The 12,704-nt window shown below is 41.3% G+C and overlaps 1 protein-coding gene across 2 annotated transcripts; it reads right to left on the bottom strand.

Annotated features, from left to right (window-relative positions):
* Window positions 1-243: 243 nt before the first annotated feature.
* Window positions 244-11,830, bottom strand: lpcat3 (lysophosphatidylcholine acyltransferase 3). 2 transcript variants are annotated; one of them, XM_030073053.1, is made up of 13 exons: window positions 11,605-11,830; window positions 10,391-10,498; window positions 8,495-8,604; window positions 7,810-7,903; window positions 7,543-7,580; window positions 6,587-6,765; window positions 6,310-6,418; window positions 6,096-6,182; window positions 5,627-5,793; window positions 4,099-4,246; window positions 2,976-3,131; window positions 1,880-2,010; window positions 244-1,761 (listed from the first exon to the last, which is right to left on the bottom strand). In XM_030073053.1, exons 1-12 carry the CDS (start codon window positions 11,687-11,689, stop codon window positions 1,891-1,893), a joined length of 1,401 nt encoding a protein of 466 aa, XP_029928913.1. In that variant the 5' UTR covers window positions 11,690-11,830; the 3' UTR covers window positions 244-1,761; window positions 1,880-1,890. The 2 variants fall into 2 exon arrangements, with proteins under 2 accessions (XP_029928913.1, XP_029928914.1); XM_030073054.1 differs by having other exon boundaries at window positions 8,495-8,601.
* Between the last annotated feature and the right edge of the window lie 874 nt (window positions 11,831-12,704).

Genomic DNA, 12,704 nt, shown 5'->3' with positions numbered 1-12,704 from the left:
GCGTGATGGGTGACACACTTCACTCCCACTCTGTCCTTTTCCCCTGTGCCTGCATCTTTCTGTAACCAGACTGCAAAATGACGTCATATCGCCCCTTTTTGCCCTGTGCTCCTGTCAGACAGATGAAGGAAAAGCATGGGAATGGGACACCCACGTGGACGCGCATAGGCTACTCACGCGCGCACACACACACTCTCCCCTTCTCACTCCCATATCACACCAACAATCACAACTCACAGGCTCTTGGTTTTTGAAATCCAGCATTTTAATGAACAATACAAAAATGTATTTAAAATTACTTTTTCCCCGTTTTTTGTTTTGCTTTGTACATTTGGTAGGAATAAGGCAAGAAGTAGTCTCTTGAAATAATAATTCACATCAATTAATAATCACCATGTCATGTATAAATATTACTAAAATGGGCTGTTGCTACAGTGAGGTGATGTCCTCCCCATGTGTCTCTGCATCTGAAAGGGTGGCAGTGTCCGTGCCAGCCCTCACACCATGGATCAGACTGTCCAGCCCAAAACAGAAGCATTCCTATCGTGGAGTGGGACTCACACTTCTCATTTACCAACTGCTATTTAAAAAAAAAAAAAAGAAAAAGAAAAAAGAAGGAACAGACCATGGGTATCCATAATGAAAGTTTCTTTTTTTGTTTTCCAGTTCAAAATTAAACAATCCCTAAATTCCCCAAACAGTCTTTGCCCCAGTTACTGAGATCTGAGAGGACAGGATAAAACCTAACTGTGACTCTCTGGCCTGGCAGAGTGCAAGGTGAGGGCAGTTACCACACTATTATTCAGGTCCTTCCAGATCTAGAGAGTCCAGGCTGGGGGCTGGGTTTGAGTCAAGGCAGACAGATAAGTGGGGCGTGAAGTAAACAGAGAGACTAGGAGGGATGGCAGGAGAAGCTGTACAAAGTGATTAGGATTAAGAATTAAAAGAACAATGCAAATCCTTCCGTGAAATCTTATCCAAAGCTACAAAATTCTCCTTCTTTTTTTCTCCATAAAACTTCCTTAATTTCTATAAAATCAAGTTTTTGATCACAAAGAAAAAATCTTTTAAATCAAATTAAAACCAGAAGTAATGTAAAAACATTCATTGATAATACAAGGCCATTTTGAGTTGAGTGTTAAGAGTACAGTGTGACTTACAGTGCTTTGTTATGACTGGTGGGCAGCCATTTTCAACAAATGACGCCCCTGAATATTATTATTCTCGTCTGAGCAGCAGTCTCTCTTTCGCAACAAGCTGTATGCATGTTGTATTATTACATTTGAAAGTGCCAAATACATCGTCGTTGTGCCGAAACCTTGGTCCTGTGAACGCTCTCTGCTAAATGCGGGGGCTTGAGGTGACACAGAAAAACGGAACAAAACATATCAGAGCCACCGGCTGACTCTGAACCCGTGCTTGGTGAGTGCAATTCTGTGTAGACAATACTTAAGTCTCAGGTTCAACTCGAGTTCAACCCACATGTCTTTTAAAAAAATGAAAATAAACAAACAGGAAATCACCCCTGATTGGCTCACAATTACCCATGTGGCACAATGGTCATTTCCCGTAAACTTTTCAGCAAATGCTTGTAAAAACACCCACCCCATTTGAAACACAAAAATATATAGAAAGATTTTTTTTTTTACATGGACATATAATATGTATTACTAAAGGCCTTGAAATATTTTCCAATCTGCTCCTTAAAAGTCACAGTTCCCTTCAATTGCATCCTGGGTGGATATCCAGCCAGAGAGAGACCTGAAACAGAGACAATAATTAACACCGAACTTGACTGTTAATTTCACATGACTTGATTTTTAACACACTAGTCACAGCTAAGAAAACAAAACAAAAAAAAAACATGAGGCTAGTTTACCATGTGAAGTTTTAGTCCTGCTTTTTCTCACTCCGCTCTCTCTTAGGCACCAGCAGCTTACGGAGGTATGGCAAGATTAAATAAACTGTGAAGAAGAATATGTGACCACAGAAATAGACGGACGAATACACCTGAAAAAAAAAAGAAAAAAAAAGAGATGTAACAGAGCAATCAAATTAAAAATCCTCACTTATACATCCCTTTTATGATCCCGGCATAAAATAATGATATTAGGGGTGGAAAAGTACCAAAATATCCTGCTCATTTAAAATGTGTCTAAGAGTAAAGACATTCTTCATAAAAGAGAATTTTGAGGGCTGCAATCGCTTCCATAAAATACTAAAAACATAAGGCAGAGTTTAAACTAGCTTACTTTTACTGAAAAAAATACTTTCCTCCTCTCTGCACTAAGTTCTTTCTAAATGGCTCCATATATTTGGACAATTTTTTCTAACACAATGCTTATGGCAGGACAACAAATCTGCCCTCTGTAAATGGATGTGATTTAAAATTCAGCAAAGCACCATATACTTCCGTTAAAACATACATCAGTAAATGTAAAAAAAAAAAAAAAAAAAAAAAAGTACCGATTTTAAAATGTGCTCAAAAATCTACAACTGCACAAAAAGCCTGCTGGGTCACAGAAACAAAGACTTAACTCCAGTCTACCCTTGGCTATTTGCAAAAGCAAACACATTTTTCTACAGATAGAGCCTATAGACCTGCTGTGAAAATGCTTATTCAGTGGTATTAATTGCAATTACTCATGCAGGACTGTAGACACACAGCGAGGCGGCGCTGATCAGGGGGAAAAAACACAGCGACACACAGACCATACACACTTCCCCTGCTGGTAAATTCACATCCAGCCACAAGTTATTGGATCATTAGAGAAAGAAACAAACATATAATTTATTTTTCACATTTTGCCAGCCTGTCATGACATTAGTCACGCTGACTCTTACATACTTAGCTCATTTATCAGCTGGAAAAACTGGAAGAACGATGGGCTGATACAGTGAGACTGGAAGCAACAATAGCAAGTTAGGTGTATCCCACAAATACCCAAGTGACTCGTGTGTTTCCGAAATGTTACCTTGAGCCATTTGTCATACGTGAAGAGGCAGAACGGCACCAGTGGGTAGCCCATGAAGAGCCAGTGGATGAACTGCTGCACTATATAGATGAGGGGGTATAGCCAGCTGTTGGCAAGCCTGGTCAGCAAGGGGCTGTCCCTCACCAGTGCCTGGGCCTGTCAATCACGCACAACACACACACACACACACACACACACACACACACACACACACACACACACACAACACACACACACACAACACACACACACACACACACACACACACACACAACAATGGTGACAATAATTAAATAGTGGACTGGTTATGTAATAAATGAACTCCTAGTTGCAAATGTCGTCAATATTTAATTACTAGTACATTCAGCAGTGAGGTCCATCTAATCAATAGTGTTATGCCACTTAGTAATAAGACATTATTCTGAAAGGCTGTATCATGTTAAAATTCAACAGTGGATTTATCTGATGCAGGCCGTTTTTCCCCCCTCTAACTTCACATGCATAATTCAAGGTGCAACCACTTAGTCCAAAAATTAGCAGTTCCAGCTTGTGCTGAAATAAATACCCATGAGGTCTGAGTACGAGTGTCCAGCGCATTTCAATTTTCCAAAGTTACTCATTAATAACAGGTAAGTGAGAGGTACATAATGTCCTCTCTTCTCTGTCCTGCATGGTGGTTTTTAATAAACACGCTAACACACTGAAGATGGAGCTAAACTCCCAGTCCCACAATGAATTAATCCTTGGAAAATGTATTCATATTTTTTCCAAAATTAAGTAGCTGATATTCCTGTTTATACTGTTGACTGGTCCAGGGTGTTTCCATGCCTTTTGGCCAATACATGTTCTGATAGGCTATGTCCCCCAGTGGGTATAGAAGATGGTTGGTTATTCTGTTTATTACAGGCATACTGTACTTCGCATTACTTTGCATTGAAGATTTATAGTCATATATATATATATATATATATATATATGTGTGTGTGTGTGTGTGTGTGTGTGTGTGTGTGTGTATGCAAACAGGCCTATCTGCTCTTTCACGGTAACCACAGATTTAATTTATTTATCAGCTGTTCACCACCATTTAAGTTGCCCCAGGGACTAATATCTATCTCTACTATACCTGTCTCTCTACATAGACGATGATGAACTCCATGGAGAAGCACATGATGTAGCCAGAGTGCAGGCCGTGCCAGATGGTCAGAAAGAGCAGCGTGGCCACCTGAGACACGATCTTATTGCCCAGGAACTTCAACCGCTTGAACACGTGCCTAAAAAGCAAACCAAGAGTTTGGGATTGGCTCATTTCACCCTGAAGCGCTGTATGAGGGCAGTCAGGCTTCAAATGTGGATCAATGATTCTCCATCACTGTTTGCATGCCTGCTTAACAACCAGCATTCCCCTTACCTGCAAGTTGTTGTTGCATAGCAACTGAAATATATTGAAAATTTCAACAACTTTAGTGATAAGCACCCTCTACAACAGTGCACATCACTTCAACAGTGGCCTATAAATGTTATAATACCTTAGACAAGTGCACTCACATCATGTTATATATCCTCAAAGCAGTGTTTGTTTTTTATTATTTTGTGATACAATGGGGACTGGCCCCAGTAGCAACTCAATTTATACAAAGCAGGATCAGATGCGAATGAAAAAAAAATTAAGTACAAGAAGTACTGATAGTAAGAAAAAAAAAAAAAAAAAAAAAAAGAGCCCAGTAGTCCTCACACACAGACTGGTCAAGGTTCTCTCCTACTTACTGCCTTGAATAGAGTTAAAACCAGGTAAAAAATAATCATCATGAACATGAATTTTACCCATCTCTGCTTTGGTAATTTTAGAGCACCAGATTGTTTTCTCCGGTCCTGGTATAAGTGATATAAATCTTACATAGAATTTGCAGTCCCTGGTTAAATTCTTTGCAATTCAATGTTCTCACTAGCAGACTTTCTGAATGTGTTTCACAGGAATTATAACTCAGTTGAAGTGAATACGTTACTATAAATACACTGACTTGTTTGGCATATAGGTCAAACAATGAGAGCATTTTAAGTGCCACTACTGTACTGTATGCACCAAGGGCATCTCTGCTTGCTCTTTAAAGCGCTCAGTTGGCCCCACACATGAGCATTGCTGTGAGCAAACATCTGACTGCTCTGTTAGTTATCGAGTCTACCAACTTCCATTCTGGAGTAAAGAGATATACTCATGTATCATTTCATATTGTCAGGCTGGCTGGGGTAGCTGACTCAATCAGCTGAACTGAACCGTGTAATAAATTGGGCACGTTCAATAATTGGCTATGCTTGCTGTGTTCGTCATCAGCGCCATCACATGTCTTCAAAATTTCATGGATGAGTCCCGTGCTGGAGAAATTTAACTGTCTGAGAAACATAAAACTTTGAGCACCTTCCAAGAAATCTGCTGCCCTTAATTTCTTGTGGTAAACAGCTTTTCCCAAAACATTCTCCTGGTGTTAAAACACAGTGTAGAGAGAAGCTTTGGCATGTAGCCATGCTCAGTGATTGTGAACCACTGCAAAATATGCATATTGTATTAGATCTTCTTTAGTAAAGGACATAGTTATTTTCATAGCACCCACTAGAAATGGCAAAAGCTTGACACATCATTCAGACATGACACTGACCTGGCTGCCCAGGAATTGGTGTTTATATTAAATGAAGAGATGGTTCCTGTGAAGAGTGGTGTCGTTTCAAACAGCCACACTTTCATATTGGCACAAGCGTCCCACTTGTGCTCTCCATCCTCTCCTACACCATTGTAGCCTAGTCCAGAGAGTATACATACACCCTCCTGAAACAAAGAAGACAGACATGTCAAATCAACACCTCGATAAAATCACAACACAAGACAAATAAACAAGGCCTCTTAAAAGCATTTCTTAGTGATGATCAGTGTGCGCCATCAGAATTCCAGTCTGCATGTAAATACATGTAAAGTCTGGTGTGACTGTGGTGATGCTCATACTGTCCTGGTGTGCATGTTAGCGTGTGGCTGAATGCAAATTAGACCCTACCATGTTTCAGGAAGACAACTGGTATGCCAAAGCTAATTTTCAGCCTTATGAACCAAACACTTTCCGAGCAGAGACTTACCGCTATGACCCAACAGCTGACGTATTTATACAGGATGATTTTAGCCCAAATGAGAATGAACACACAGCGATACCAGAACGGCTGAGCCTGTGGAGAAGACGCAGTGTTTTAAATTTTAGAACATGAGGAAGAAATCATCAAACTTTGTGGCCCGGGTGGCTTTCTGAATCCAGATATGAACCATTATCTTTTTCAATCATGTTGTCTTTCTCACCTCGTACTCGTCTGTTAAGTAGTAACTGTCTGGGTAATGTGGACTGAATATTGTGTATATAACCAGGCACAGGAGACCCAGGGCAAACCGCTTCATAGCAGGTATAACACTGGTAGAAAAAAAGAGGGAAAAAAAGAAATGGAGGATGAGAACAAGGAAAATAGAGATTAACAGTGTTAATTGAAGGACTGAAACATTATACAAATGTCTTATTGGCTTTGCTACTCACTTCTCTTCCCGTCACCCAGCCCTACTCCCCCCTTACCCTCTCCTCTACCTGTTGGGGGGCTTTCCAGGACAGTCGGTGAGCTCCCCTGCCACCAGCCTCTGGTAGCTGCGCAGTGTAAACTGGGGTCCCACCAAGAAGCCTCCATAGAAGTAGGAAAAGCCATACACCTCCAGCAGAGAGGGCACAGAGGGCAGGGCTGCCTTCTGCTGATCTGCATTCAGCTCGGACTGAGATGCAAGAATACAGGAGGAAGAAGAGGAGTGAAAAAGAAAGACCGAGAGAGGGTCAAGGAAAACCGATTAAAAACAAACAAGGGAAAAAGAAAACAGAAAAATAGGAATGAACAGACAAGTCATTTTAAAGGCACAATGATTAGTTCAGTTTGTATCTAGTTACCAAGGGTTCTTTTGAAATTTGACCACAATCGATGGACCCCTAATTCAATTTCACAATGTTCAATAGTGTTTAACCAACCCTTAACTACAGGCTGTAAACTGGGTGTTTCTAAGTACCAAAGAGCAACCCCTGACATTTATCTGAAGCACTTAGACAGACACTGATAATACCAGCCTGAGAAGGACAAGTTCATATACTTTCTAACATAAATAGAGCAAAAGGGAATGCACAGCCTAACAGAATAATGATGCAGTAGCTCAGTATTCAACAGCCTGGATGTGCTACTTGCACGATGGGAAACCAGGTGGAGACGAAAAGTGAGCGAAAGAATGTTGAAAAACACAAAACAGCTCAGCAGACAAAGGGATCACACCCAAATGAAAAGACAGAGCCATGACAGTGTGTGACGACTCAGCAACTCACTCTTGACTAGAGGGTGCAAAATAACAAGAATCCTTCTTATCAAAAACACAATCTAACCCTCACTCTTTCACACAGGAAACAAGAGCAAGCTAGACCAGAAACTACTTAGATATTTCAAGACACACAAAATGAATATAATGACCAATCAGTGATAAAATTGGCAAGAGAGAGATCAATCAACTCACTGGTTTCTTCCCGCCGTCATAGTAATCAAATGACAAACCTGTAATCAGAAAATGCAAGTCGTGTCAGAGGCTATGTTAAGGGTAACTAAGATCATCTTAGTCATTAGAATGAGCACTAAGGCCCTTTCAGCGGTTTAGTAGTAAGTTAGTAGTTCACTCGGGAACTATCAAATCAAAAACGATGAGCAAGGCTATGCAGTTACTACTTTGACAAGACAACAGGGTGTATCTCAAGCAGGAGAGTGTGAGTCGATGCAGTCAACTTACCAATAAGTTTGAGTGTGAGGACACAATGAGGCATGGTCCATTTGATATCATACTCCTCTGTGGCTGTGTAGTAATAGCCTGCTAACAGGTATAGCTACAGGCAGGCAGAAAGAAATCAGACAGAGGAAAGTTGAGTAATTACACAGTAATCACACCAGTGCATTAGCAAATATCACAAAACTGGTATATGAAGGGGAACTTAAAAAAACATAAAATAATGGGGGGAAATTGTAAAAACAGGAAGGATAGAAATACAGGATGTATTCAATCAAAACGCTGAAATCATAGAAATTTTGGTTTAAAACCTATATGTGACAACCTGAATGTGACAGTTGAACATAATATCAAGCAAGAGAAAGAGCATACAGAATGCTTGCAGGCAATATGTGAGGAGGTTATACAATTATTAGGCCTTGAGCTATAGTGGTCTTTTTGATATGAAGGACAAAAAAAGTACAAATGAACACTCGACAATAGAAGAAAATCACAGAGTGCAGATGCGCAAGCAGATATCAGACAGAGGCACGTGCACACAATGTGGTGGGCAGTACCTAAGCCACTGCAGTGAAGGTCTAACGGTGGACAAAACGGGGCTAAAGCTGTGAAGTGAGTCTGCATCGCACCGTGACATGTGGAGTAAGGGAAAGAGAGTAGCGGGTAAAAAAGGAAAACAGGGAGACCTCACCATTTGAAAGCTAAAACTGCTCAGGATAGTTGTTATCGTCCTTCCCATGAGCCTCAGCATCAGGAACTGGACAAGGATGCATATTGCAGAGTGACAGATCTGCGAGCCTGAGAGAGACAGACAGACAGAGGGAGATGAGAGGGGGGTTGGTAAGTGCAGTCAAGTGTGACCTGTAGGGCTGGACATGGCAACAGCATTTTTCTGCTTTAGTGCAGAAGTGACAGAGACAGAGAAAGGACAGAAAGACAAAAGATATGACACACATCCAATCTGAAATGAGCCTTCAAACAAGACAGGGGGAGTTTAAAACAAAGAGAAAAAAAGGAAGTAACAGACCTGCTGTAAAATCCAAGTGCAGCCACAACAGAACACAGGAAAAAAAACATATCAGTGTTAGTAATAACCTGCACTTACTCCAGCATACCGCTCTCATTATGTGAGAGAAGCTCCAGCCATCCACAATTGCACTGCCTATCACTTATTTGTCACACTGGAAATTTAGAAATTTGAGTTTATGCTACTGCTCTACACATTGCACAATAAGTTGGAACCTAAAAACACCAAGAAGGTAACATTTAGACATAAAATTCCAATGGTTAAACCTGTTCCACTATTTCTGTGTTTATTCAGTTACAGAGTAAAACATTTACCCCCCTTGGCAATACATAAATGACCCAACAATAGGTGATTATTCATCGACAGACCTAGACCAGGACATTTCTAAACCACACAGTTGCAATAGAAATGTAGCAAAAGCTCTTTATATTTTCATGCAATACTTCCTTCAGACTAGTTTCTGAGTGAGGTAACAGCTATGGCACATGGACAGAAGGCTGCCTGAGTGCTTTGGAAACAGCTTTTTGGCTCAAAGGCCACATTTGACTTTCAAAAATGGTTGAGAAAAATGCCTGAAAATATGCAGTCTCATGGTATTGATGTCAGGGCATAGATGCTGGATTGAATGCAGCCTGATGGCACATTTTGCCCGCCCACAGGTGCGCACGAAAGACTACATAAATGGTTGGAGAAAATATTCCTACAAATAACTGGCTTTACTCCAATCTACAATTTCATCTGCAGATGCAAATACAACACAAATATGTGTGCAACCAGTCAGTGCCCAGGTGCTCTGGCATACCATGCCAACATCACCACAAGGAAACCATTACCAATTCCCTCCCTCGGTAGCTCTACTAGTTTTTCTCGCTATACAAAAATAGGAAACTGAATGGTGTGCCCAATTGAGAGCCATAACATGTTCATTTAGCAAAATTTAAAAGAAATAATCATTTTTTTCCGATGTCAGATTTACCAAGACTGTTGTTCAATGCATACAGTTTTTGTAATAACCACTGAAGTGTTGCATTATACACTGCTCCTCCTAAGATCCTTTTTGGTTTGAAGATCAATCACATACCCATGTAGATATAGACAGACATCCTTGCTGTCAATCAAAGCCCTAATCAGCCTTTGCCAAATGATCAGTGCTCTTTATAAAAACTATGACTTCTTCTTAGAGTAAATTAAACATTATTTCAACTGATGTACTCAGCAGAAGCAATGCAGTCTATATTCTGGAATTAATATGTATAATTTACACATGATGTTTATGCAAGAGAAGCTACAAAACAGGAACTGTTTTGTAGCTGGCACTGGCATACAGTGTTATCTATATGTGACCTTTAAATTAAAGTGGCCCTGATCGAAATCATAACAAACTCATGCAAATAGGAGCAGCCTCTAGATAATTAAGAACACAGGTGTGATCCAAGGAATCATAAAAAAAAACAACAACAACAACAACAACACTTTTTTCTGTGTAATAGCCAAATACATATCTATTCAGTCATTCAACTTCCAATACAGCCCCATTCTCTCTCTCTCTCTTCATCTCACCAAAGTTAAACGCTGCTAGAGCCAGTCCAGAAAAGGTGTGGAACAAGTGAACTGTGGTGGCCGGCTGATGGAAGAGAAACTGTCTGTACACCAGAGCACAAGGATACCCTGTGGGAGAAAGGGAGACAATGACAGGAGCAAAAGAACTGTTAAGGAAGCTACATGCATCAAAAACAGCTAAGAAACATATTCTTGACAGCTCTTGTTGTTTACAAAGACCAACAACGACCTTGTGGCAGAGCACCCCCACCTCCAGATAAAGCAAGGACATAAGTCAGTGTAGCAAACACACAGGCAACAGTATGTGTGTATTTCTACTGCTGCATGTATGCATACAGGCTATGGATGCATGCGAACGAGTGTGGGTGTGTGACTGTGTGTATTTCTGACAAGAGGAGCAGATCTTAACATTGATTTCTGACTAAGCTGCAAGCAACGTGTCCACACCAACAGCAACAGAGGGGGCTATGCATCAACCAACCAAACTATTTCAATCTATTATCTCATCAGCGCTGCTCAGTCTATTGTTAAGGTGTGTTGACATCAGCATGTGGCAGGTCAGGAGCAAGGGGGGACAAAGCAGAAAACTGACGTGTCCAGTGTCAGAGCAAAGTTCAGAGGGTAAACATCCCTCCACCTCCCCGCGGGCAAAACGAACCTGTAACGTGACACGCTTTGCGCCGCTACGTGTTATTTTTACATTCACAACAACACTGAGCAGCAGATCAACAACAATTACAGCGAGCCATGGCATTTCTCTCAAAAGTCGATAGGTGTCTTTAGATGCACACAAGGCATCATTGTTGTGTGAAACTCAGCAAGCAGTGCTGGGAAAACAACAAAAGTTAGCCGCTGCTGATGATGATAGTGTTGGTGCGGGTATCGCTGTCAAAACACCTTGTAACTCGCCACTCCATCTTGCTAGTTTTTATCGCTTTCTTAATTATCTCTCTGTAAATGACCGACGTGGTGGTGAGAGGATTTAGCTAGTTAGTAAGACAGTGGTAAAGCTATACATGTCGTCCGCAGCCTGTGTGTGGCACTGTTAGTAGGCTCTCACTGCCTGCCTGCCAGTCTCAGCTAGCTTCATGTTAACGTTAGCGGTGAATGTGAGCAGCTCAGCGTCCAGCCGAGTCACCGACACCACCGGGATTTCATTATCAAGCTGTTACCTAGCTACGCATGCTACCATTGATCCAATAGGCGACACTCACCAATTAAAACAGACAAAATGAGCCGAACCGCCGGTTCTGGGGAACCTAAGGACTCCGACAGTTTCTCCATCAAGGGAGCCGCCATCTTTTTTGTGGGCGGAAGTGTCTCTCGGTGACGGCTCAGTAAATCTGGATTTACAGCAGACAAACACGCACAGCTTATATCTGACCCCTGTCTTCCTAGCGTCCTCCCCCCTGGAAACAACCTCAAACTATTTGATTCTCCACCCTCAGCCGAGGAGTACCGGCTGCGGCCCGCGGGAGGGCGGGGTTAGACGGCCCGGCCCCGCCCACATCCAGAACGTCAACCGTGCTTCGTTCAGAACAAGTGGGAATTTCGGCAAACCTGTCAATGTCAATGTAAACTCACTGCTTTTGTGACATCGACCGACAATGGGATTTCAATATATCACTTTCTCCACTTAACTCCTCCTCTTTTTCATTCCTCCTCCCTCTTTACCACATTGTTTTTTCCTGCTCAGTTTTTCACAAAATGTCCCCAAAGCCACGCTGACGGTAGTTTGGCCCACAGCACGTGAAGTCACGTGACAGCATGCCCTGTGTGTGTCAAAGTGTAACCTTCACAGTGTCATGGGAAAGTGCAATAAGTGCAAAGCGATCAACCATTCATTATTTAAAACTGACGTGGCAACGGCGGTGTGAGGCGCCCCCGTGTGGCGAGATTGATGTTCACCGTGTTTAATGTTTAGAGTGGGGATTTTCAAACTGTTGAACACTGAATTATAAGAAGATGATGATAATGATGATTTTTATTCATACAGGGTCTCTCTTTAACAGTGTCACAGAAGAATTGTATTACGAGACATAGAAAAAGACATAAATATAAAATATGTATCCATTACCTTCAAATATGCGCATTAATCCTGCATAATGTTACAACCATAAATACAGAAATTAGTAATTGAGCATATGCAATGAAGTATACTTGTATACACCAAATACACCCAGGGATGCTGAGTTGCCGGATTGTTTCAATAACCTTCTGATATTTCTATTACAAATAACAATTTGCTTCAGTTATGCAAGTCGATCAGTTGCTTGACAAGCACCGAGTGTATATTGAACGCACATGATTTATT

The sequence above is a fragment of the Myripristis murdjan genome, chromosome 16 (assembly GCF_902150065.1).
Source record: "Myripristis murdjan chromosome 16, fMyrMur1.1, whole genome shotgun sequence".
NCBI lineage: Eukaryota > Metazoa > Chordata > Actinopteri > Holocentriformes > Holocentridae > Myripristis > Myripristis murdjan.
This window is presented reverse-complemented; position numbering and strand designations above follow the sequence as displayed.

Bases quoted from the DNA above. Each gene is read 5' to 3' on its own strand.
- lpcat3 (XM_030073053.1), bottom strand. From the start codon at position 11,689: ATGGCGGCTCCCTTGATGGAGAAACTGTCGGAGTCCTTAGGTTCCCCA. The intron at 4,247-5,626 runs GTCAGTGTCATG...TTTGCTTTTTAG, and splicing joins ACCAATTCCTGGGCAGCCAG to GCACGTGTTCAAGCGGTTGA. The intron at 3,132-4,098 runs GTATAGTAGAGA...CGTGATTGACAG, and splicing joins TCGTCTATGTAGAGAGACAG to GCCCAGGCACTGGTGAGGGA.